Here is a 27,025-nt window from a genome sequence, read left to right on the forward strand (position 1 = left end):
CAAATGAGCTTGCTGAGAATTCTTTAAAAACTTGGTTTTTCTCACAGGAAAAGATTAATAGATGTTCTTAAAAACTAAGACAAGCAGGTTTCTCAGGGGTCTGGTGGCCTACGAGACCTGCTCCTTACTTTTGCATGTCCCTGATGTCCTCGTGGCTGACTATTTGCAACGCCCCCGTGTGCAGCCTGTCTAGCTGAAGGGACTTCGGAGAGGAGAGAGGGGAAGTTTCACATTTTATCGTTGTCTTGTCATCTCGTTCTTCTTCTCTGCAAGCTAGCAACTGAGGAGTGAAAAAACAACATCAGCTAACAGTACATTATAAGAAAACACATCACATAGGCTTTAAATAACATAAACTGACTCAAAACCTATTAGCTAAACTTTCTACCTGTCCTGAGAAGTCTCATTTTAATTGAATGCCAACCTGAAGGCCTGTTTGTCTGGGGGAAATGGACCACATAGCAGAGAGAGAGCAGGGCAGGCTGACCTATAGCCTTCCTTCATGGAAGCCCCGGGAAGCCCAGGGACAGCATCACCCCCCCCTTCAAGATTCTGTTCTCCGTACAACCTCAGGTACCTCTGAGGATAGTTACTGAGGGACAGTGAAGTCCTAAACGAAGCCTGTTCACTGCACTTTATCACTTCAGGTTAACAAAGTTACTCTCATTACTGAAGAGCCTGTGACACATATCTTCAGTTACTGATGTCACTCAAAGGAACACTAATGGGGGCCGAAGCCTCAGGGAAACTGTCAATACTTTTACCTCTAGCAAGAAACAAGACAAGGACAGCATGAGCGAAGACCCAAATATGCATGTGTGTGGCTTCTGTTTCTCACTGTGTGGACCAAATGTTATGAGCAGAAGCATTTGCATGCAGCCTAAAACCCTACTTCCATGTGGCTTCATAAAATAATCCTGGGTTTTGGGTTTGCATATTATCTTTTTTTGAAGTCCTGCAATGTCTCCAATGTTTTGCTTTTATTGGTTTTGTTCTTTAATGTTTTCAGTTTTATTATAAATGATGATATAGGCAATTCTTTTTAAGATAGCAAGAGGCATTATGGTAACCAATGATCATCACTTTGTCTTCCGTTTTTATATTATGTACTATATCCATTCTTTTGATTTGACTGACTCTGTTTTGTTATGTCACATTGGATTTTATTCTCTTCAAATAGAAAGTAATAAGAACTGTGGGAGTAATAAAACCCAAAATGTATAATTGTCATAGTAAAAAAGAGAGGAAAAGAAAGTGCTCTAAAGGATATAATTGCATGTATATTTAAGTGTATAAGATAGATAACCATATTGCTAAGTTTTTGTGGGATCATTGAACAGAATTGTTTGTAGTCTCACAGTTTGAATGTCTACTTTATATGCTTTAATTTTGTAATCTGAACAACCATTTCTAAGATGACAGTATGTAATCTATTAACTAGTGACTTCCTACTGTTTATTTTTTTTTTTTTTGAAATTCTGTATCACTTGTATCCTTTTTCTGTTTTTTTTTTTTCTTTTTCTCCTTAAATAAAAAAAAATAATAATCCTGGGTATATTATTAAAAGAGGGTCACGCAGACCCTGGGATTTCTTTTAGGGGATGGCCCATGAGTATGCCTATGTGTTGAGGAAGGCAGGACTGTGGAAATAGTGCATATGTGAACTCTTTCAGGGTCTGGTTAGGCCCTGTTTAGAAGGTTGTTATTTTCGGGTTTTGAAGCAGGACTAGATTTCATGAAACATTCATGGTGAACAACAAGTGGTGAATAGTTAATTTATTTATCTGTACAATGGTATAAAGGATACAGATTCCATTATAGTCCTGTAGCAGCTCACTGAAGACCACCTAGACTAGTGTGAGCTGAGAGCATTTAGGATATAATTTTTTTTTTGTCTTTTTCCTTTTTATTGGTGCTGGGGATCGAACTCACGACTGCCTGCTTACAAGGCAGGCGTTTATGCTGCTGAGCTAAACTTCCAGCCCGCTAGGATATAATCTTAACAGATAAACAGATAAATTCTGTATCTTTCTCTCTTTTTTTTGAGATAAGGTTTCATTATACAGTTCTGGCTGGCCATGAACTCACATGATAGCCCAGGCTGGCTTCAAACTCCAGCAGTCCTCCCTTATCAGCCTCCTGAGTGCTGGGATTACAGGCATATATCACTTTGTCTGGCTCTCATTTCTAATTGTAGTAACAAAACAAAAGACTGTCGGGGGCTGGGGTAACCAGAGCTCACTTACTTAGCTTGTTTGAGGCCCTGTGTTTAACCGCCAGCAATCTCATCTCTAAAAAAGTCCATCAAGCTTGAAATCAACAACATGAATCATAAAAGTTCAAAAAAACTTTTTGGGAGGGAAAAAGAAATCAAACTTAGGACATTGTTTGCCAGGCATCATTTAAATTTCACGTTAAAATAATCATTTGTTAAAATAGAAAAGAAAAAAGAAGAGGTAAGGCACTATACGTATGCTCCACCCACAAAAAGAGATTCTTGCACCAAGACTCCCCTACACTAGCCCCTGCTCTGCCCAGAGCCTTCCAGGCTCACTGAACCAGGTCTTCATTCTGCCTCTGTTCTCTTGTGGGAGGAAAGCACAAGGCTAGGGCCCACTGCCTTGTCTCAGACCTTTCTACAAGTGCCAAGAAGTCACCTTAGTCTGCCCAGTAAAACTGAAATGAAGAAGTAACCATCCCATATCGCTCTTTGTCTGGCCCATATTTGCTGTCCTTAGACTCACCGCTAGGCTAATCTTCACAGCCAGCCCAGAGCAAGTCTTCTCAAAGTCACCAGGCTGCATGCTGAGGAGAGATGACTAGTGAACAAGAGGAGGCCACAGTGTCTGAGTCTAAGTCAACAGACTGCTTCCTTTGCTGAGAAATTCTTACTGCCAAAACCAAAATATCCAAACCACACTGAAGTCCACTGAACAGAGGTAAGCTCTGAGGCCGGCTGCTGGTGAAAGCGCGGCATCTCACTTTGGGCAGGCACAGATCAGGGCCATTCCAAGCAGCACTACTGTGTGGATCACTACCTCACTTACAAGAGAGCAAGCCATGGTTCCACTGGGCCAAGGAACAGCTCCCAGGCCAGGAACTAATCAGCAACAGAGTGAGGATCTGTACCCGTGTCCTTAGTAAATTTCCCTTCTGCTCAGCCACATAGAGAAGCTCGCACACAGCTGCTGAGGACAATCACTACTTGGCACCTGCAGCAGCACTGCCCCACAAGTGTACCACCAGGAAGGCAGGAAGCATGAAGCGGGCATGGCACAGGGCCAGAGGCAGCAGGCATTAGGGGGAGCTTCTAGATGGACAGAAAGAAAACCCCACAATCCCCACTGCTCCCAGGGTACTGCTTTTACTTTCAAGTTTTACTCTGAGAGGGAGACTCCCAGCAGATCAGAGCATCTTGACAAATCTAGGCCCAAGGGAGAAATGGTCCTGGTTTTGAAATCAAAACACACTTAACTCCTACCTGCTCTGCACATCATGTGATCTAAATTTCAGTTTCCACATCTGTAATTGGGGGCAAGCACAGCAACTGGTTTCTCACAGGGATGTGTTTGTGGACTAAATATAGCAAAAAAATGCCCAAGCATTTGGCACCTGGCAGAGAGCAGTGCTTACTAAGTTCTAGCCTTCCATATCAGAAAAAACTGGTTTTCCTCAATCTAAAGCCTATGGCTCTGCTTCAATCATTCCATCCTTTCAAATCCTAAATTCTATGTCTATTATACACATGCATGCAATGGTTAGAGGCAAAAGCACTGAGTGAAGCAAACACTGACATCTGTCCCCATGTTCCATGGATGGCTGATTGCCAAGAGAACAGTAACTTGTGATGTGGCAGGTCAGTTTAAACATTTCCAATGAAACATCACTTATTCATTGCAATATATTGACAACATTACACTTATGTGTGACATACTATACTCTTCCATGCATTAGGGAGATACAAAGCTATGCTCACTTACTGGAAAATTTACCTTTCTATGATGTTTCCTTAAGTTGCTAGGCTAACAAGACGCATGCAAAGAAATAGACACCAGATTTATGACACGATTTAAAGCTAAAAATTCAAGGATCTACTCAGGCAAATATATTACAATATGAAGGACAAGACAGAAATAAGAGAGACAGGATTTAGAGAAAATATAACTGGAAATTAAATAATCTTTTATCACAAATTTAAATCTAAGTTATCCAAGATTTATTAGAAAACACTATAAATTACTACTCAAAGAGCACATTCTATTTGAACACATGCGATTTAAAGCAAGACACTGTATAGAACAAAGGGCCCTGATAACCACCTACTCTCTAATATTCCCATGATGCCAAGGATGTTACAGCAACATCTATTATAAAACTGAAGAGCCAGGCATGGTGGTGCAGACTTGTAATCCCCGCATTTGTGAAGCTAAGCCTGGAGAACTGCCAACCTGCACTACATGAGTTCAAAGCCAGCCTGAACTGCATGGTGTCATCCTGTCTCAGAAAAACACAAAAAACTGAACAAACTTATTTTTAGTTAATCATTTTTTGTGCAATGCAGTAAAATCTTCACCTAGAATATGATTTACAACTTCCTAAAATATATCATTTATCCCTCGTGCAGTGGCATACACATGAAATCACAGCACTCTGGTAGGCTGAGGCAGGAAGGCTGCCAAGTTTGAGCTCATCTTGGTGATTTAGCACGATCCTGTCTCACAATAAAAAATAATACTGAAAAAAAAAAGGGTCATGTGTGTATCTCAGTGCACAGGCCTAGATTCCATCCGAGATACTGTGGAATACAAAGGAGTGGAATGGAATGGAAAAAAAAAAAAAAAGAAAGAAAGCTAGGCATCCTAAAATACGTAACAATAAAAGCTAGCACAGTACTAGATAGGAGGCATTTTAATTAAAAAGTAGTCCATTAAAGACTATAGCATATGCCCTATAAGTTGATGAGATTTAGAATTCTGATTATAATCAATAAAATCTGATTCGTATTGTCTGTATAAAGTTCCCATAAATTTTACACTCAGCAGTGGCCCCTCCCCTTGCTCCTGCAGTATGCAGGGTTGAATCCAGCTGGGCCACTCAACAAACTACACTGCCAGCCACGTTTATATTTTTATTTTGACATAGCACATTGCTAAACTTCTCATGCTGGCCTCAGACTTAAAATCCTCCTTCTTAGCTTCCCCAGTAGCTGGCATTACAGGTATGTGCCACTGCAGTGAGCCCAGATTATTTTTTAACCTAGGAAATACTTCACTCATGAATCATGCAGATCCTGTACAATCTAAGGAAAAACATTCAACCAATTATATCTTGCTTGTAACCACATTGACAAATTATATATTAAATATAATTGATCACTACTGAGCAAAATACATTTTTAATGACAAAAACCCCAAGCCCCACTAATCAGTCATAATCCAGCTCAGACTCACACGTGCTTGCCTGGTTAGCTGTGCAGAGCCATCACAGAATGGGGAGGGGCTGAGAGGGGAGCTTCATGGACAAACTACAAATTGATAGGGACCTGAGGCCTGGATTAGAATTGAATCTGGAGATGGTTAAAATAAAACAAACACAAGGGTGGCATAAGAAATCAAAACCAACAATGGAAGCACACAGACCGTCAGCCAGCATGCTGAATTAGAGAACCAGGAAGAAAGAGTTTTCCTCCGTGGTTGTGTGTGGTACTGGGAATAGAAGGCAGGGGTACTCTAACACTGAGCTATGGTCCCATATTTTTTTCCTTTTAATTTCAAAACAAGGTCTTGCTAAATTGGGCAGCCTACCCTTGAACTTATGATTGTCTGCCTCAGTCTCCTGGGTAGCTAGAAAGATAGGGTTCACCCACTATGCTTGGGATACTCAGCTCTTTTTGAGTCAGTGTCTTCCTAAATTGCCCAGGCTGACCTTAAACTGGCAAACCTCCCACTTCAGTCCACAAGTAGCTGGGATTACAGATGTGTTGCTGCACTTCTTTTACAAATACTGGAAAGAAGGACACAACTGATAAATGAGATTGTCAAAAAGATGAAAATACAATGCCAGGCTTGGTGCCACATGTCTGTAATCCCAGCATGTGAGAGGCTGAGGCAGGAGAACTGCCATGAGTTCAAGGCCAGCTTGAATTACACCACAAGATCCTTTTTTCAAAAAACCAAACACTAATAAATAAAATAAGTTTGAAAAGAAGAAAAAGGGTCAGGGATATAGCTCCACGGCATAGCACTTGCCTGTCAAGCAGAACATCATGAGTTCAATTCATAGTACCAAAAGAAAAGAAAAAAGAAAAGAAAATGGTTTGGTGAGTGGTTTGGTGCTTGCCTAGTATGTGAGAAACCCTAGGTTCAAACCCAATATGTCCAAAAAAAAAAAACAGGAAAAGAAAAGAAAAATATTGCTCAGTTAGTTAACAGTATAAATTATAAATACATCCAAATGTCACAAAACAGACTGCTGACACTGAACATTCCACTAAAATGACTTGCTTAATTTGATTATATTCTGGCTAAGAATGCCACTAAAAAGTAAAATGTATAGCAAGAGAAATAAAACCAAAGATACAAGTACAGGTGCAAAGCAGAATGTTGTAAATACAATTTCACATGAAATGAGATCTCATAGGCAAGATAAGCACAAAGCCTAAACTACCCAAAAACTATTCACACATTAGAGCTGATGTAACATCCAAAATTCAATACCATACCTCTGTGCCTGAGGAAAAATATGAAAAAATTAGAAGACACCTGATAATGCTCCCTTTGCCACAGTCCCAGAGAATACTCACATCTCTTTAGCGAACTCAAAGCACAACTAGTACTGAAAATCCTTGTTTAAGGAGTGCATGTACTTGAGAAGCTGAACATAAAGAAGAACACATGATGACAGCCAAGAAGCTGCAAAGATGAAGAATCCACATGAGGGTGGAGGACAAACTCCCATAAACTAAGTGGGAAAAGCTGGGCAAGTTCTCCTCTACCTTTTTAAAAGACCACAGAAAAGGAGAAATTTCTCAACCAGGGGGAGGCGGTATGTCACGATCTGACAGCAATACTGTGTTGTATTATTCATATTTATACTCATTCAACAGTGCAAATGCTGAAAATAACCGACCAAGGAAAGGACAAAAAAAAAAAAAGGAATCATTATCCTTAACACTCCAAGCACTCAACATTATGACAACCCTGTAATTTTTATCACTTATTTCATGAACATCTTGTTCCAATTTCTTGTTCATCTCTTCAGACTTGATGAGATCCTTTCTTGCTGTGTCAAGATTTTCTTGCAGCTCTGACACATGGCTGGAAAGTGCAGCCAGGAGCTCCTTCATCTGACTCTGCTCTTTTGAATGTTTGTGTATGACTTCTTGGAGCACAATTATTTTGGCAAGGTCTTCCTCATGGCTTAAGGAGCCAGCAGAAGATCTCTGATGGGTAAAATGGACACTCTTAAATAACCTTAGTGTACTACCAAATAAAATACTTTTGAACATAGGGACTATCAAAATGGATTTATGCCATCTGTTGGATGATAGGACTCTCAACAATCACTTTAGCTGGAAGCAGGCCATTCCAGCAACAGCATCCAAACAGCATCACACACGAACCACAAAATATAAGAAATCAGCAACAGAACAAAGAGAGATCTCAAGGACTTACCTTTCCACTAGTGCTTGGTGTTTCTTCTTCTTCATGGTCAAGCACTCCATCTCTTGGTGATTTTTTCTGATCATTCTGTTTTTTAAGAGTCATTAGCTACAATCGAAAACTGAGTATGAGACTACAATAACTTATGGAAGAGTAATGAGTAAAGACAGCAAAATTCCATTTGGAAAAACATAATTCTACAGTGCTGAACATAGTATAAAAAAGACAGTACATGCCAAAGCTGACCATCCATAGCAGAACCAGATTACTAGAAACAGAATGTACTGACTGCTTGACAACAAATTTAGAGATTCTTGCAATCTGAAATAAAAATCTAATCCAAAAGTATTACAGGCTTCACACTGTTTTTTTAAGAGATTAAAATAAAATAATTTTCCCTTTTCAGGGCTAGGATGATGTCCCACAATTACCTCCTTCTGCGTGGCGCCCAGTTCCTCTTCCAGCAAGCTGCACCTTTGCAGTGCTACACGTAATTGCTCTCGCACCTGAAAAGAGTTGAGTTTTTATATGCATACGCACACTTTCCATATAGTTATCCTGATATTGATGAAAGGCATATAATAAAGTACTTTCAATGTCTTTCATTGCTAGTACTGTCAAGAAAATGTCCTTGTTAATGGCTTTAAATATTAAGGCCGGGAAACTCTTGTTCCTAAATAAATGAACACTATCCAGTTCTTAATGGGCAGTCAATATTCAGAAATAATCACTTGAAGACTCACATTCCAGTTAGTGTTTGTTGATTATGCAGAACATTGCCTTTTAATACAGAAAGTCTGTTTACAAGAACTCAAAAACTTAGCAAACCTTAAAGGTAAACAAACACATGCAAAGTCTGCCATGAACCCAGCAAGTGTAAGAACCCAGAACCACTAGTGTAGCTCATGTACCTTTTCGTCCAGGGTCTTGTGGTGGTCAAATAAGGATGTCAGTGCTTTTAGCACTTCCATCTCTGTGGACACACCTGCAGGACACCGCGCCTGCCGCTTCATCACAGTCGTTTCGAGAGAGCGTTCATGCCTGGAGACAAGGAACTCCAGATGTTCCAGGAGCAGCTGAAACCAGGCCAAAGGGGGCGTGTAAAGAGCACCTTCAATTTCACATTCAAATCCTTCATAATCTCATGGTCAAACAAGTTCAAATTCCTACAATTCAGTAGAGTTAGGTAAATTTCCCTCAATTGTATTCGAATGTCATGAATTTCCATCACTAATTTCTTTTATTAACAAGAAGGTCTCATTTTGTAGTCTAGGCTGGCTTGAGGACTTACTAGCTAGCCCAGGCTGACCTCTAACTCAAGACATTCCTGGCTCAGAATGTTGGGATTGAAGGCATATGCCACCATGCTTTGCCTTCTATCACAAATTTTAAGCAACATTTAATACTGAACACACTCTACAGAAGGAAAAAGCACAAAACACTTAAACCAGAGCTCCACTGACCCTCATGTTGTTCCTTTCTGCTTTCAGTTCAGCAATTTCTTTTTCCTTCTCAAGCAGCTGTTCCCTGCAAATGTTGAGCTCTTTTGCAAGCGTTGAAGACTCCTGCAAAGCAGCAAAGTAAAGGAATAAATCAACACATACATGAATAAATTAAAAAAAAAAAAAAACCTCTTAAGCAAGACTTCCATTGGCCTCATAGTCCACACACACAGGCAGCCCAATCTCAAGATACATGGCAAAGGATTCCCATTCTCCTCCAGAGAAATGGAGATCAACCATTTGCCGTAAGGTGACATAGGTATTCCCAATGGAATGAGAGTCTAACCCAGGCCATCTGACTTCCCTCCACCCTGGCACTGCTGAAAGCACAGCAGGGGATAATGAGTGTCCAGGTCCACCTCTTTAGACTTCAGGAAATAAAAGCATTTTCCTCAATTGGCATCCCAAAATGAAGCATCTGAAGACATTTGTAAGTCAGTCACAGATCTGAGACCTAGAGCCCTTAGAGAAATCAAGGAAAAAAGGCCTAGAAGGTCACTATCCAATTCTAGTCCCCTCTCTATTCTGATTTTCCCTTAGTCCCTATAGTCTCCCTGAATCATTGGAGCAAAGTCAACTATGAAGAATGGGCTTACTGCTAGGACTAGGAAGCCTTTTGTATTCTCTGTAAAGGCATTCTCAAAACACTATGCATGCAGCAGTGTAGGAGATCTTGCAAAAGGCAGAGAGAAGCTGCAGGAGTCCTGCAGCACTGTTCTGTGCTAAACCTTGTGTTATGACACCGGTTCACAGATACCACAAATGAACTGAATTGAGCAATGTGAATTTGGAGCAAAGCAACTCTGAAATAAGTAAAATCATCTGCCAGTGTTTCTGGCTTTAGGTGCTTTTCCTTTAAAAGACAAGAATAAAGATCTACCGGATAAATAATCAGTCCTTCAAAAGAACATGTGCTTGAGCTAGATAATTCTAGAAAGCTAGTTTAAAACAGGCGATGCTCTTACAGGGCACTGGTAGCAATTGTTTGCAGCTCACAGTCAATCTCATCACAGAAAGCACAGGCCCATGAAGTCTGCTTTAACCAGACCACGACTCATGTGCCTATGTGAGCCACAGTGAGATTGGGCAAGTAAAGTGAGAGAGAAATAGAGATGACACTGCCACAGAAAGCACTGGAAAAGAGCAAAATTTCTTTTAAACTAGTTTTTCTTCTCCAAAAAATCACGACTGTGGGTGAGCCGAACTTAGCCTGGCAGGAACTTTGCAGCCTGCTCCCCAGGGAGACCTGAAATGATGAAAACCACTCTTCAAAGCTTCTGGAAATGGCTCAAAGGATAACAGCAAATGAGGAAATTATCTATTCAAGAAATATCAGGAATAAGGCCAGGAGTCCATGGTATTTGAATTAGGACTTCTATTTGCCTCCCCCACCCAGCTCAGCATAGCGGACTCCTCCAGCCAAAAACACAGGGCCCTTCACCAGGCCAAAACCATGGTGGCTCCCCAGATAACAACATAGAGATTCTTCTCCCCAGGCCAGCAGAGCCTTCTCTTTCCCAGCTAGCAACACATGATTCTCATATCCAGACCAACTGAAGGCCCCTTCTTCCCCCAGGCCAACAAGGTAAGGTCCTTTCCCCAGGCCAACAACACAGGCTCTGCTCCCTGGACCTGCCATGCAGGATTGTCTCCTCACACTCAAATGCCCCCTCACCAAGGCCACTAACATAGGGTCTGCTTGCTCCTGCCTGCCAACCAGGTAAAAATCATCCAAATGTGTCTTAAAACCTGACAGAGTTCCAGCCAGTGTTGAGACATCTTCATAGGCCCAAAGCCAACCTTCAGGAATGGGACTTGTGGATGCGAAGCAGTAGGGGAAAGGGTATTGGCCAGCCGGCCATCTAGACTTCTGTCATGTTCTCTACTAAGTGTGAGCTCTTCCCTGTGGTACAGATTTCTCCTGTAGATGCCAACACGGCCCTGATCGAGGTACTAACTGGCATCGGCCATGGTGATAAGCAAGAGCTCACTGTCAGGTCACCTAATAAGTACCATTCCTGACAGAGTGTGCCCTCTCTCTAATGGAATCTTTTATCAGAAAGATTCTGGGGCAGGTAGAAGAAAAGTAGACTCTAATTACTCTAAGTCAAAAATCAAATCAATTCTATTCACACACCTATCACATCAATAGGTGGACCTGCCTCTAGGCCTGCCTGAATTGAGGGCCTTGAATTTTTCTCATTTTGCCTCTCTTGCTGCAATCTGGCTCACCTTTGGTGACTTACTGCCAATGCTCCGTCTTTGACCATGTCCACAACAGACTGTATCATTCTAGCTAAGGTCTGTTTCATTTACTAGATTCCAAGTTGTTTTTTTGTCATACCTGCTTCGTTTTACCGCCAGTCCCTGTTACTATGGATGTTAATCTGTCTCTAAGTATCATGCTCACTTATTTTGGCAGTTTTGGCAGATTCTCCACCCATTTGTGATCGAGTGAAATAGGCACCTGTTTGTGAGTAGTCATCTCTGTAAGCATGTCTTAGTATTATCTATTTTTAAGCACTGTGGAATCTAGTTTCATGCTCATCTAGATGAGGAGGCTTTATGTTTTTAGCAGTCTCCCTCTCCCAGTCACTTCCAGCTACTATAAAAAAAAAAAAAACTACCATAGTCATAGGCTGGGTATTAATAAACAACAGATAATTATTTCTGACAGTTCTAGAGGCTGCAAGTCTAAAATCACATAGGATACAATGTTAACTTAGGATACAATCTTAAATTAGGATATATAACATATGATATAATCTTAACAGATAAACAGACAAATTCTGTATCTTTCTCTCTCTTTTTTGAGATAAGGTTTCATTATACAGTTCTGGCTGGCCATGAACTCACACTGTAGTCCAGGCTGGCTTCAAACTCCAGCAGTCCTCCTGTATCAGCCTCCTGAGTGCTGGGATTACAGGCATATACCACCTTGTCTGACTCTCATTTCTAATTGTAGTAACAAAACAAGACTGCTGTGGGCTAGGGTAATCAGAGCATGCTTACTTATTATGTTCAAGGCCCCGTGTTTAACGTCCAGCAATCTCATCTCTAAAGAAGGCCATCATGCTTGAAATTACTAACAAGAATCATAAAAGTTCAAAAATATTTTTGGGAGGGACCCAAAAATCAAACTTAAGACCATGTTGTTTACCAGGCATCATTTAAAATTTCAGGTTAAAACAATCATTTTTTAAAATAGAAAAGAAAAAAGAAGAGGTAAGGCACTATACTTATGCTCCACCCACAAAAAGAGATTCTTGCACCAAGACTCCCCTACATTGGCCCCGCTCTGCCCAGAGCATTCTAGGCTCATTGAACCAGGCCTTCATTCTGCCTCTGTTCTCTTGTGAGAGGAAACCCAAGGCTAGGACCCACTGCCTTGTCTCAGACCTTTCTACAAGTGCCAAGAAGTCACCTCGCTCTGCCAGGTAAAACTAAAGTGTAAAAGTAACCATCCCATACCAGTCTTTGTCTGGTCCATATTTGCTGTCCTTAGACTCATTGCTAGGCTAATTTTCATAGCCAGCCCAGAGCAAGTCTCCTCTAAGTCACCAGGCTGCATGCTGAGGAGAGATGACTAGTGAACAAGACGAGGCTACAGTGTCTGAGTGTAAGTCAACAGACTGCTTCCTTTGCTGAGAAATTCTTACTGCCAAAACCAAAATATCCAAACCACACTGAAGTCCACTGAACAGAGGTAAGCTCTGAGGCCGGCTGCTGGTGAAAGCGCGGCATCTCACTTTGGGCAGGCACAGATCAGGGCCATTCCAAGCAGCACTACTGTGTGGATCACTACCTCACTTACAAGAGAGCAAGCCATGGTTCCACTGGGCCAAGGAACAGCTCCCAGGCCAGGAACTAATCAGCAACAGAGTGAGGATCTGTACCTGTGTCCTTACTAAATTACACTTCTGCTCAGCCACATAGAGAAGCTCACACACAGCTGCTGAGGACAATCACCACTTGGCACCTGCAGCAGCACTGCCCCACAAGTGCACCACCAGGAAGGCAGGAAGCATGAAGCGGGCATAGCACAGGGCCAAAGGCAGCAGGCATTAGGGGGAGCTTCTAGACTGACAGAAAGAAAACTCCGCAATCCCCACTGCTTCCAGGGCACCGCTTTTAATTCCAAGGTTTCCTCTGAGAGGGAGACTGTCAGCAGATCAGAACATCTTGAAAAATCCAGGCTCAAGGGAGAAATGGTCCTGGTTTTGGAATCAAAACAGACTTAACTTATACCTGCTCTGCACATCATGTGATCTAAATTTCAGTTTCCACATCTGTAATTGGGGGCAAGCACAGCAACTGGTTTCTCATGGGGATGTGCTTGTGGACTAAATATAGCAAAAAAATGGCCAAGTACTGAGTTTGGCACCCAGCAGAGAGCAGTGCTTACTAAGTTCTAGCCTTCCATATCAGAGAAAACTGTTTTTCCTCAATCTAAAGCCTATGGCTCTGCTTCAATCATTCCCTCCTTTCAAATCCTAAATTTTCCATCTATTATACACACGCATGCAATGGTTAGAGGCAAAAGCTCTGAGTATAGCAAGCACTGACATCTGTCCCCATGTTCCATGGATGGCTGATTGCCAAGAGAACAGTAACTTGTGATGTGGCAGGTCAGTTTAAACATTTCCAATGAAACATCAGTTATTCATTACAATATATTGACAACATTACACTTATGTGTGACATACTATACTCTTCCATGCATTAGGAAGATACAAAGGTATGCTCAGTTACTGGAAAATTTGCCTTTCTATGATAGTTCCTTAAGTTGCTAGGCTGACAAGACGCATGCATAGAAATAGACACCAGATTTATGACACGATTTAAAGCTAAAAATTCAAGGATCTACTCAGGCAAATATATTACAATACAAAGGACAAGACAGAAATAAGGGAGACAGGATTTAGAGGAAATATAACTGGAAATCAAATAATCTTTTATCACAAATTTAAATCTAAGCTATCCAAGATTTACTAGAAAACACTATAAATTACTACTCAAAGAGCACATTCTGTTTGAACACATGCGATTTAAAGCATGACACTATAGAACAAAGGGCCCTGATAACCACCTACTCTCTGATATTCCCATGATGACAAGGATGTTACAGCAATATCTATTATAAAACTGAACAGCCAGGCATGGTGGTGCAGAGTGTAATCCCAGCATTTGGCAATCTGAGCCTGGAGAACTGCCAACATGTACTACACGAGTTCAAAGCCAGCCTGAACTGCATGGCGAGATCCTGTAATAAGCAGATGAACAAAGCTCTATAAAAATAAAAACAGAAATAATTTCTTAGATAACTACAGAGATGGTGAGTGACTCTAGAACTATATGGATAAAAAGATAAATAAAGAGCTTAGGGAAATAATGGAGACCATGAATGCCTAGCACAGGAAAGAAATATTGTGCTCTGAGTGAATGATTTGGGGATGATAATGAATAATGTATGTGCCATTGTTGCCCTGATTGCTGTTTTGAAATTTTTGTTTTAGTTTTTTTTTTTTTCTCAAAATAAAATGGGCTTGGGGGGAGAGGAACCAAGAAGAAATAGATTCAAACAGATATCCAGGAGATTATAGAAGATGAATTACAGTTAGCAATCATGGAAAGAAAGATTTCTTAAAAGAAGCAAAGGACCAAAAAAAAAAAAAAAAAAAGTCAATCCAGTGGCCACTAAATGATGCAAAGAGGAATAATGTAAGATTGACTGGAGTCAATGAAAAAGCAGGAGATACCACAAATTGCTTAAACTTGTTCACAAAAGTAATGGGAGAAAAATTCCCAAGCAGGGTAAAAAATTCAACACAGAGATAAGTGAAGAAATTAGCCATTATAAAAACTCCAATTCACCACTACAAAAACAATCTATACCAAGGCGTATAATACTCAAAATTCCACAAATTCACCACAAGAACAGATTATTAAAAGTTGTTAGAGAAAAGAAACAAATCACTTATAAAGAAAAGCCCATCAGAATCAGCAGACTTCTCAACATAAATGCTCAAGTTAAGGAGAGCTTGGAGTGAAGCCTTTCAAGCCCTAGAAAACAACCTCCAAACTAGATTGATTTACACTGGAAAACTAACTTTCAAAATTAATGAATAAAACTTTCCATGATAAAGAACACCTGAGGAAACCCACGAACACCAAACCAGCACACCAAAATGTTCTGATGGACATTCCTGAAAGAGATATTAAGGACTACAACTCCATGAAGAACAACAGAATCAATCAACCAGGCAAGGCAAGCATTTCACAGAGGAGGGAAAAAGAGAACCAATGATAAGAGAATAACCATGAAAAGATAAGTCAATACATATCAGTTATAATCAATGTTAATGGCCTCAGTTCCCCAACGAAAGAAACAGACTGGCAGAATGGATCAAAAAGCAGGATCGAACAATATGCTGCATACAAGAAACACATTTTATTCAAAAAGAAATTCACAGACTGAAAGGTCAAAGGATGGAAAACAATACTCATGTAACAGGAACCTGGAAAAAAGCAGGGGTAGTTATTCTATCTGCAGACAAAGGGATTTCAAGCCAAGACTGATTAAGAGACAAAGGTCACTGTATCCTTGTAAAGGGAACAATCCAAGAGGAAATGATAACAGTCATAAATATATATGCACCAAATGCCAACCATGGAAAACCCAACTATACAAACAAATATTAATAGACATGATAAGCAAAATATGCGCTAATACATTTATAACAGGGAATTCACTATCCCACTGTCACAAATGGGTGGATCAACTAAACAAGAAAATCAACAATGTAATGTCAGAACTGAACCAAATTGTTAAACAAACGGATTTAGCAGATTTCTACAGTGTATTCCACACCAGAACATCAGAGGACACATTCTTTTTGCTGCATATGCAACCTTCTCCACAATAGGACACATTGTAGCTCACAGAACATGCTTAAAGAAATGGAAAGAAGTTGAAATTATTCCAGACATATTATCAGCCCACAGTGCAGTGAAACTGGAAATCAATGGCCAACTACAAGATTCATAAACATATAGATATTCAATAATACCTTCCTGGATAACCAATGGGTTATAGATGAAATTAAATAGTATCTATAATTAAATGATAATGCCAATACATTGTAACAGAACATAAGGAACACAATGAAAGCAGTCCTAGGAGGGAAATTTACAGCACTGAATACCCATAGCTGAAAAACAGAGCAAGCTCAAATAACCTACTGTTGAACCTCAAGCTTTTAGATCAAGGGCAGGTCATGCCTAAAGCTTGTAAAAAGGAGGATGTTATAGAGAACAGAGCAGAAGTTAAAGCAATGGAGACTAACAAAATAATACAAAGAATCAATGAAACAAAGAGTTCTGTGTTACATTAAATGAACTTGACAAACTCTCAGCCAACCTTATTAAAAACAAAAAAGACCCAAACACATACAATTGGGAATCAAAAGGTGGAAATCACAAGAAGCCCTACAGATATTCAGAAGATCCTCAAAATCAAACCTACTTTCAGAATGTGTATTGTAAGATAGAAAACAAAGAAGAAATAGACAGATTCCTAGTTACATATGAATTACCACAGCTGAATCAAGAAGGTATAAAAATTCTAAATAAATCAGTATCTGTCAGTGAAAGTGAAGATGTAATTAAAAACCCATCAATAAAGAAAACCCTAGGCCCTGACAGATTCACTGCTGAACACCACAAGAAATTTAGAGAAAACCTAATACTACTACTTCAGTCTCTTTTAAGAAATTGAAGAGAAGCCATACTCCCAAATTCATTCCTGGAAGCATGTATTATCCTGATACCAAAACCAGAAAGGAATCCAATCAATCCTTGACTGCAAATTATACTACAAAGTTATTGTGATAAAAACTGGCAAAACAAAACAAAACAAAACAAAACAACCAGACTCAAGGATCAATGGAACAGATTTTAAGATGTAGAAACAACTCCAGCATACTCAATCATCTTATCTTTGACAAAGGAGCCAAACATACTCACTGGAAGAAAGATAGCTTCTTTAAGAAATGGTGCTGGAAAAAACTGGCTTTCCACATGCCAAAGATTACAACTAGACCCATATCCCTTCCCAGGCATTAAGCTAAAATCCAAATAGCTCAAAGACTTCAATATGAAAATAGAAACAACTCCAATCTGCTGGAAGACAGGTAGAACTGAAGACTTTGGTATAGGCAAAGATCTCATGGAAAAAAACCCCAATTGCAAAGCTTCTATCAGAAATAATCAACAACTTGGACTGCATCTTATTCAAAATCTTTTGAAAAGCAAGAGAAACTACCAAGAGAGTGCAGAGACAACCCACGCGATGGTAAAACATTTTTGCCAGCTGTTCCTCAGACAAAGGATTAATGCCTAAAATATATAAGGAGCTCAAAAATACAGAACCACCCCCAAATTCAAAAAATGGGCATCAAAAATGAACAGACCCTTCTCAGATGAAGAAGTAGAAATGCTAAAGAAATACATGAAATACATGATAAGGGGCTGGGCATTTAGCTCAGTGGCAAAAGCACCTGCCTTGCAAGCAGTAGTCGTGAGTTCGATCTCTGGTACCTCTCTCACTAAGTCACCTCTCCCATTAAGTAGGCACCAGAAAAGCTAACATAAAAGAATAAACAATGGGGGCTGGGGATTTAGCTCAGCAGCATAAGTGCCTGCCTTGAAGCAGGTGGTCATGAGTTCGAGCCCTGGTACCAGTTTAAAAAAAAAAAAAAAAGAATGAACAGTGTCAGGGGTAAAGATGATATGCGCACTGACTTCTCACATGCTGTTGGTGTCAGTACAATGCCACTTTTAGCAATATCTCTTAAGGCTGAACAAATGCATGGGATATCTATCACTCCACAGTTCTCTGCTTTTTTTTTTTTTTTTTTTTTAAAGGATCCGAGGGCCAGGGATATAGCTTAGTGGCACAACTCCTGTTTGGCAACACAACGTCCTGAGTTCAAGTCCCATTACCTCCCCCCCAAAAAAGACAGGTTCTCAGTATAAAGCCCAAGAGGGGCGCAAACTCGCAGTCTTCTTGCCTCAACATTCTGCCCTGCTGAGTTTATAGGCATATGTCGCCATGCTCAGCCATAGCTTCACTCTCATACACAAAAGAAATAATACACAAGAATACTCAGGATAGAATTGATAAAAACTGGAATCAACCTGAATGTTCATGAATAGAAAAGAACAAATTTTGATATATTGGTATGCTGGATTACCAGACAACAGATGAGAATAGGCAAAAAATATAGGACACAGGTAAATCTCATGAACAATGAAACAACCAAGAAACACAATATAGGTACTATTTTACTTCATTTAGTCAAGAAGAAGCAAAAATAATCAATGGTGAGAGATCAAGACCATTGTTAGAATTGGAGGAAAGGTACAAGGATTCCTCATTTAACCACCAAGTCCTATTCCTGTCAGTACAGCGTTAAAAGAATTAGTTGCTAAATGAGGAGCTGTATATAGTACATACATTACAACACTCAGCACAAAGAAATGGTCAAAGGAAACTCCAACTTGATGACTTTGCCTTTATTTGCACAACTTCTATGCAGTATATAATGTACAACAGAACATAAAACTACAGTATCATAGAGTACCATCAGAAAAAGTATAGTACTGTATAAACATTACAAACTAAAAAAAAAAAAAAAACCATTGAGAGTCTCTGAACCAGATGTGCAGAACTTTACAAAAAATAAAAAAAGAGGAGGCATAAGTCTGAGCAGCAGGGAAGTCCAAACAGTTGTTAAGCAGGTAATTAAATGAGAAACACCTGTACTGGAAACTAGGCAGGGGCTTCCAGTGTTTCATTTTGATGTAGGAACTGTTTCTCAAGTGTGTTGGCTCTATGGAAAATTCGCTGAGAAGATTTCTGATATTTGCTATAGTTGGGGGCCTTCATTCTGAGGAGCATTCTCTGCTCTCTTTTTATTTTTTATTTAAGACAACTGCTAAGTTTCTCAGGCTGGGCTCAAATTTCTGATCCTCCTGCCTTGGCCTCCCTAAGGGTTGAAGATTCCAGGAATGCACTACCATGCCCAGCCTTTTACTTCAATTTTTAGAAGTAGGGCACATTCTGACCTGCCTACCTAATGTGCCAAAAGTACACCGGGCACTTACTTGACAGGCCTCTCTAGTCAAACAACTACCAAAGATGAGCCTGATTCCAGGAAAGGAAAAGGACCAAAACAAGTTTGTTTCATGGTTTCTGTGTTTCTGAAATGCTGCATCAGGTGCTCAGATGGTGACGGGACCTGGTGGCATCATCACATTATGCACTAAACTAAGCATTTCCAGGCTGCTACACTGAGAACCCCCCAGAAACAAATCACCAGGCAACCACCTCATCAGCAGGTGTGACAACACCCACGGCCTGAAACCAGCTCTACAAAACTCCTGTCACTTCCCTCTCAGGTCCTGCCTGCCTGTTTTTTCCAAAAACTGAATAGATTAACTATGTATTAGATAAACTGTAGATCTATCTCAAATTATAGTCAATATATTACAAAAACAAAACTAAACCATCACAAATTTACAAATACCTGTATATACTATAAAATCCTTCACATAAACTGCTCCCCATTACCTCCCTACACAAATACAAGTTGGCCAGTTCTTATAATCTTCTATAGTAAAATCTGACCTAAATAAACTCTGACATTTATAAGATTCCAATGAGAAAAATCTTAATGTGACTAGGAGGGATGGAGCTCAGTGACAGAGCACTTAGGCAAACACAAATGAAGCCCTCCTTCAACCCTATGCTCCACAAAAGCAAACAATTTACTGATTCTCTAACCAACAAAAGAAACATATAGCACTAACATCAAATTATTGTTTCTAAAAAGGAAATTCAAATGCTTGGCTTATTAATCTTTCAGGAGAATTGACTATAGCCAACAAATACATTAGGGCTAGTGTTCATTTGCCGATTTATCACTGCAGACTCATCATGACAGCATAGATGTATGCTTATTCAGGTCTACCTGAATGGACCAGAAAGGCAACTATTATGAACAAGTAAAATGGTACTCGATGGCTTATAAACACCTAAATAATAAGCTACTTATCTCCCACTATGCTGTGTACCATTTACCTTACATTTTTCTAGTTTTACTATGTTCTCCCTTCACATGCCATTCAGTCTCCATTTAATTCCACAAGAGGCAGTTTTGAGATACTGGGCTGAATGTAATATAATTAAAGAAAGAAGTACAGTTGTTTCCAACTTTGAGGTGGTTTTTACTTTTATATATTTGTTTTTGGTACTGGGGATCAAACTCATGACTTTATGCTTGCCAGGCAGAAGCTTATGCTGCTGAACTAAATCCCCAGCCCAGTTGTTTTAAACTTAGAAGTCTAGTCTAAAAGGAGAAAGTTCCTAAAGAATAAATTTCCAGTTTTCTATCCCTTATTACAAATGTGATTTACAAACACCGGTATTCTGTAAAGATAGTCTGTAAAAATTTTTCTCTGTGAAATCAATCCTTGTCTACCAAATTTCAAGGGCTAGAGATAATATCTCAGCAGCAACAAGCATCTGCTTGGCAAGAGCAAGGTCCTCAGTTCGATTCCTGATACCAAAAACAAAAAAAAAAATTATTATCTACCAAATTTCATTAGAAAACTGCAAATCCTTGAGATACAATCCTAAACACACATACAATTCCTGAGATACAAGCCATGGGAAGCCTACATTAAGCAAGAGATCTCACAAAACAGAATCAAAGAAACCAAGGACCATGCCGCTTGGTTGTTGTTTCAAGTCTTTTTAAAAAACCTTCAAAGTGCATTCCCAAATCTTTAGCAGTTCCTCAGCGAAGAGTGAAAGTAGTAAGATATTTTCACATGACTTTACAGAACACTAGTTTGTTTGCCCTAAGTAGCTGAATCCCCAGGAACTCTGCATGCGCTTACAAACACTAGGAACTATCATTTGACAAGTGGTTGGTTACACAAAATATACAGGTACAAAAACAAAAGATGGTACCACAGAAAGACACGTAACAGAAAAAACCTGTAGTTTCAGGTGAAAACCACACATACCTGTGGAAGCGCAGTATTGAGTTGTCTCTGCAACGAATCTCTCTCATGACCAACCTCGAGCAATTTCCCCTGGGTCAACGCCAATGTTTCTTGAGTCTCTATCAGTGTGCTCTAAGCAATGTATGTTTCTTCTAGCATGGACATCATGTGCTGTTCAAAATGGGAATCTGCATCTGGTTGTGAAGGGCAGCCAGATCCATGGTTTTCACTTCCTCCTGAAGGGCCTTCTTCACTGATGGTGGGCATCACCTCACACATCATTTTGGAACAAAAACACAGGACTAGTCATTATACGGAAAATACAGGTTCCCACAAATCTACAACTTTATGAGTATCTGTAGCTAATAAAGGAAAGCTGACAATCTCTTTATTCACAGATCTGTTATTCTTTGGATGCAAATACTCTGTGAAGATACACCCAGGCACCCATTAAATGCAGAAAGCCACCACATGAAGACACTAAAGAAGACAACAATGCTGGGAAGATGTAAGGCCCAAAGAGAGCTACTTATTTCTCCTATAAAGAATAGAGCAAACCATGTGAGGTTTTGTTTGCAAAAGCAAACTTTTTAGTTTTGAAAACAAGTGCGCTTCTGTTACCTAGTTTTTTCTATCTCCTGGTAGGGGCCCATTCCACTCAATCCTTTTTCAGGAAAAGCACAGAAGCAGTATACAGCCAGGAAAACTGACAAGTACAAAATCCAACAGGCATCTTACATCTTACATCTTATTGACTGTGTGCAGTCAGCTCCTGGGAAGGCCTGCCTGAATTCTTGGGCTTAATTTAGTGAACACAGAAAGGAATTGGATTTGCTATGGCTCAAGAGAGATGTTTTTCTTTTTTTTTTTTTTTTTTTTTTTTTTTAAGAGAGATGTTTTTCAAGGACTGCAGTGGCTGTTCAGTCAACCTAACTTAAGTTTACAGCTCAAAAAAAAAAAAAAAAAGAAGGCTTCACAATGGAAATACAGCAGGTCAGTACAGTGGAGAATGGTTAGGAAGGAAAGGTGAGAGGTACGATCATGAGAGGCTATTGTGTCACATAGACAGACGGGCCTAATGAGGGCGACAGGGATCGCTGAAGACTTCCAGAGTAGTACCCCAGGCAGGTGCGACCCTCCAGCAAGAGATCCCCGCGACCGCACACCTGACCACGATGATTTCTAGCACCTCACCGGGTGCTGTACAAGTTCTGGCCCCACTTACCCTAGAGCTTTCCAGGACGCGGCCATACAGGCGAGTCCACAGTGCCATCACTGGGGTCTCCTGGGCGATGTGCAGTGGTTTAGAATCCGTCCCTCGAGACCTAGGGGGTCCTGCTAGCCGCGAGCAGGACCAACCGCCAGCGCAGGACCAACCGCCAGCCAAGCGCTGAAGCTTTGCCCCCGGCCACGCCCACCCCCGGGTGACATTTGGCGGGTGGCCCCTGGCCAGCTCCAACCTTCCTTTTTTTTTTTTTTTTTTTATTTAAGAGGAAAAAGAGAAAAACACAAAACAAAACAAAGCAGTGTAAGGTTACACATAATACAGAACTACAAAAAAAAAAACATAACAGTAAGAAATCACCTGTTAATAGATTACATAATATCATCTTGGAAATAGTTGCTCAAATCACAGTATCAAAGAATACAAAGTAGACATTCAAACAGAGAGACTGCAAACAGCTGTGTTCAATGATCCAAAAACATTAATATAGTCAGCTATTTAACATCCCTAAACACACTTGTTGTTATATCCGTTAGATCTCTTTTTTTTCCCCTCCCTCTCTTTTTTATAACAAAATTTACACATTTTGGATTTTATTACTCCTTAGTTCTTATTACTTTTTTGGGGGTGAGAGAATAAAGTCAAATATGGCAAAACAAAGCTGTAAGTCAAAACCAAGGATAGACATAGCACATGATGTAGAACAGAGTACAAGGTCATCAACAATGGTTATCAACATTGTCTCTTGTTTCCTTAAAAGGAATTGTCCATCTCATTAGATATTATAAAGCCGGACAAAACAGTGGAGAACAAGACCAATAAAACGTAGGCATTGTGAACATTACAGGACTTCCAAAGGAGACAATAGTCAAACCAGAATGGGCATCTTTGTGAATCTTATTGCCTTCAAATTAGTTGCTTATACCTTCAAACTTGCTACTATCGCACAGAATGGAACAGAGTCTAATCAGTCAAAACAAGATCTTGGGAGTATTACAGGACTTCAAAACAAGTTAATAGGAGATCAAAAAGAGTTACTACTATATATCCTAATTTTTTAAGTTTTTCCCTTAATTAAAATAAACATAAGAAATAGCTAAATAATTTTTTTAAAGAATAGTAGTTACCATAGTGTCTGTCTTTTTCCTTAAAATATTTGGATAAAACTTCACATACTATAGCTTCAAATATTTCCATATCAAAAAGCCCAGAGTAAAGCCTTTCTAATTAATAAGTGAAAATTTTATAAGGCTTCAAGGCCACATAATGGGGAATCATGATTATCACATATTTTTATATATTTGAATCATTACTTACATTAGGGAAACTATTCGGTATTCATACATGCGAGATTGATTTATTTCACTTATGAGTATGGTCTCAAGCTGCGCCCATTTATTGATAAATATCTCAATGCGATCCTTCTTTATAGCTGAATAATACTCCATTGTATAGAAATACCACAACTTTTTTATCCATTCCTCAGTTGATGGACACTTGGGTTGTTTCCAAGATCTGGCGATTACAAATTGTGCTGCTATAAACATAGGTGCACATATATCCCTGTGGTATGATGCTTTCAGTTCTTCTGGGAATATGCCTAGAAGTGGAATAGCTGGAATAAATGGGATTTCCAATCCCAACTTTTTGAGAAACCTCCAGACAGACCTCCACAAAGGCTGTACCAGTCTACACTCCCACCAACAGTGCAGGAGAGTTCCTTTTTCCCCACAGCCTCTCCAGCATTTGTTGTTGTTGGTTTTCTTGATCCTGGCCATTCTTTCAGGAGTGAGATGGTATCTCAGTGTGGTTTTAATTTGCATTTCTCTAATGACCAATGATGATGAGCATTTTTTCATGTATTTATTTGCCATTTGCATTTCTTCATCTGAGAATTGCGTATTCATCACAGATGCCCATTTTTGGATTGGATCTTTGAATTTTGAAGGTCTGAGTTTTTTTAATTCTTTATATGTTTTAGACAAGAGTCCCTTGTCTGAGAGAGAGTTCACTAAAATCTTTTCCCAGTTTGTGGGTTTTCTTTTCACTATGCTGGAGATTTCTTTTGACATGCAAAAACTTTTTAATAAGAAGTGGTCCCAGTTATTGATTCTGGGAAGTATTTCCCATGCAGTTTGAGTCCTATTCATGAATTCTCTACCTACTCCTATGTCTCCAAGGTTTCTACCCAATTTGTCTTCCAATAGATTTAGCGTTTCTGTTTTAATATTCAGATCTTTGACCCATTTAGATTTTAATTTAGTACATGGTGATAGACATGGGTCTAGCTTTAGTTTTCGGCAAATGGAGAGCCAGTTTTTCCAGCACCATTTATTAAAGAGACTGTCGTTCTTCCAGTGAACCTGCTTGGCTCCTTTATCGAAGATAAGGTGATTGAGTGTGTTTGTAGTTGTGGTTGTATCTTCTAATCTATTCCATTGATCTTCAGCTCTGTTTTGATTCCAATACCATGTTGATTTTACTACTGTTGCTTTGTAGTATAATTTCAAGTCAGGGATTGTGATGCCTCCTGCTTTGTCTTTGCTGCTTAGAATTGCTTTTGCGATTCTAGGTCTCTTCTGGTTCCAGATGAAATTTAGGAGTGATTTCTCTAGATCTATAAGGTATGTTGATGGTATTTCTATTGGGATTGCATTGAATCTGTATAAGAGTTTTGGGAGAATGGCCATCTTCACAATGTTTGTTCTTCCTATCCATGAGCAAGGGATGTCTTTCCATTTTCTGAGATCATCTTCAATTTTCTTTTTCAGTGTAATATAGTTTTCACTGTATAAGTCTTTCACTTCTTTCGTAAGAGTAATTCCTAAATATTTCATTTTTTTGCTTGCTAATGTGAATAGTCCAGTTTCCCTTATTTCCCTCTCTGTGGTTTTGTTGTTTGTGTATAGGAATGCTATTGATTTCTGAGTATTGATTTTGTATCCAGCCACATTACTGAATTTATTTATTGTATCTAAGAGTCTTTCAATGGAGCTTAGGGGGTCTTCTATGTAGAGTATCATGTCATCTGCAAACAATGACAACTTAACTTCTTCTTTTCCTATCTTTACCCCTTTTATTTCTCTTTCTTGCCTAATTGCTCTGGCTAGTACTTCCAGTACTATATTAAATAGGAGTGGTGATAAAGGACATCCTTGTCTTGTGCCTGATTTTAAAGTAAAGGCTTTCAATTTTTGGCCATTTAGTATGATGCTGGCTGTTGGTTTGTCATAAATGGCCTTTATTATATTGAGGTAAAGACCATCTATTCCAATTTTCTGTAGAGTTTTTATCATGAATAAATGTTGGACCTTATCAAAGGCTTTTTCTGCATCTATAGAAATGATCATGTGATTCTTATTTTTGGCTTTATTGATATGGTGGATTACATTTATTGATTTGCGTATGTTGAACCATCCTTGCATTCCTGGGATGAATCCCACTTGGTCATGGTGTATAATCTTCTTGATGATTTGCTGGATCCTATTTGCCAATATTTTATTGAGGATTTTTGCATCTGTGTTCATTAGGGAGATCGGTCTATAGTTCTCTTTTTTAGTTGGGTCTTTCTCAGGTTTTGGTACTAGAGTGATATTTGCTTCCAGGAATGACTTAGGAAGGATTGCTTCCCTTTCAATTTCATTGAATAGTTTGAGGACTGTCGGCATTAGGTCTTCTTTGTATTTCTTGTAGAATTCTGCCAGCTCCAACCTTCCTGCCTCAGTCTCCCGCTCCTTACCTTGCGCGCAGTCTTTTTAAACATTGTGATATAAAACAAAAACCATTCTTAAAAAGCAAAAAGGGTTCAGTTGACTTAAGAGTTGTCATCACGAAGAAAAAATAACCCCAAGCGATAACACACATGAATTAGCTCAGTTTAGCTGTTCTGCAGTGTGTACACATATCAAAATATGTGACAGACTGGGCGATGTGGCACACACCGCTATTCCCAGCTCGTGGGAGGCTGAAGCAAGAAGAATGCTGTGGGTTCAAGGACAGCCTGAACTACAGAGCAAAAGTGTCTCAAAAATCCAAGGAACAAAACAAGTAGCATGTTACCAATCATAAATATAGACAAATTTTGATCCTGCCAATTAAAACTTGAGGAGGGGAGTCTGGGAGTGTGTCTCAGTGTCAGGGTGCCTGACTAGAGCGTGTGTGAGGGCCCTGGTTCTGTACCCTGCACCACAGAAAAGTGGGAGGAAACATCACATGGAGAAATCACCAAACGTGGGTCCCTTGATTCTTCATGCCATCAGGTTTGCATCATTTATCAAGCAAAGCACCTTCTGGGCACCCAGCAGTCACCTAGTGGAGAAAGGGACTCTGTGGTCAGACACAGACCATGCCAACCACCAAGTAATGAAGACTGGATGGTCTGTGGAGACTCTGGTGACACCACAAGCTTGATAACCTAAAGAAACAGTGTCCCTTCAGTTTTGTAGGTCTGGATCTGGCAAGGGTCTTCCTGAGCTAAAGACATGGTATGGCCAGGCTGCCTTCCTTTCTGCAGGTCCAGTGGAAAATCCACTTCCTCCTGCCTCCAGTTTCTGGAGGGACTTGTG

The 27,025-nt window shown here is 39.7% G+C and overlaps 1 protein-coding gene across 1 annotated transcript in view; it reads right to left on the reverse strand.

Annotated features, from left to right (window-relative positions):
• The window catches only part of LOC134471450 (liprin-alpha-1-like), a 59,659-nt gene extending 37,932 nt beyond the window's left edge, over nucleotides 1-21,727 (reverse strand). Inside the window, 6 exon segments of the mRNA XM_063230341.1 lie at nucleotides 129-280; nucleotides 7,674-7,769; nucleotides 8,093-8,167; nucleotides 8,573-8,737; nucleotides 9,125-9,226; nucleotides 21,257-21,727. Coding sequence (XP_063086411.1) covers nucleotides 129-280; nucleotides 7,674-7,769; nucleotides 8,093-8,167; nucleotides 8,573-8,737; nucleotides 9,125-9,226; nucleotides 21,257-21,517 — 851 coding nt within the window. The 5' untranslated portion in view covers nucleotides 21,518-21,727.
• Between the last annotated feature and the right edge of the window lie 5,298 nt (nucleotides 21,728-27,025).

The sequence above is a fragment of the Cavia porcellus genome, unplaced genomic scaffold (genome assembly GCF_034190915.1).
Source record: "Cavia porcellus strain 051 isolate PalLab524CR breed Dunkin Hartley unplaced genomic scaffold, mCavPor4.1 scaffold_18, whole genome shotgun sequence".
NCBI lineage: Eukaryota > Metazoa > Chordata > Mammalia > Rodentia > Caviidae > Cavia > Cavia porcellus.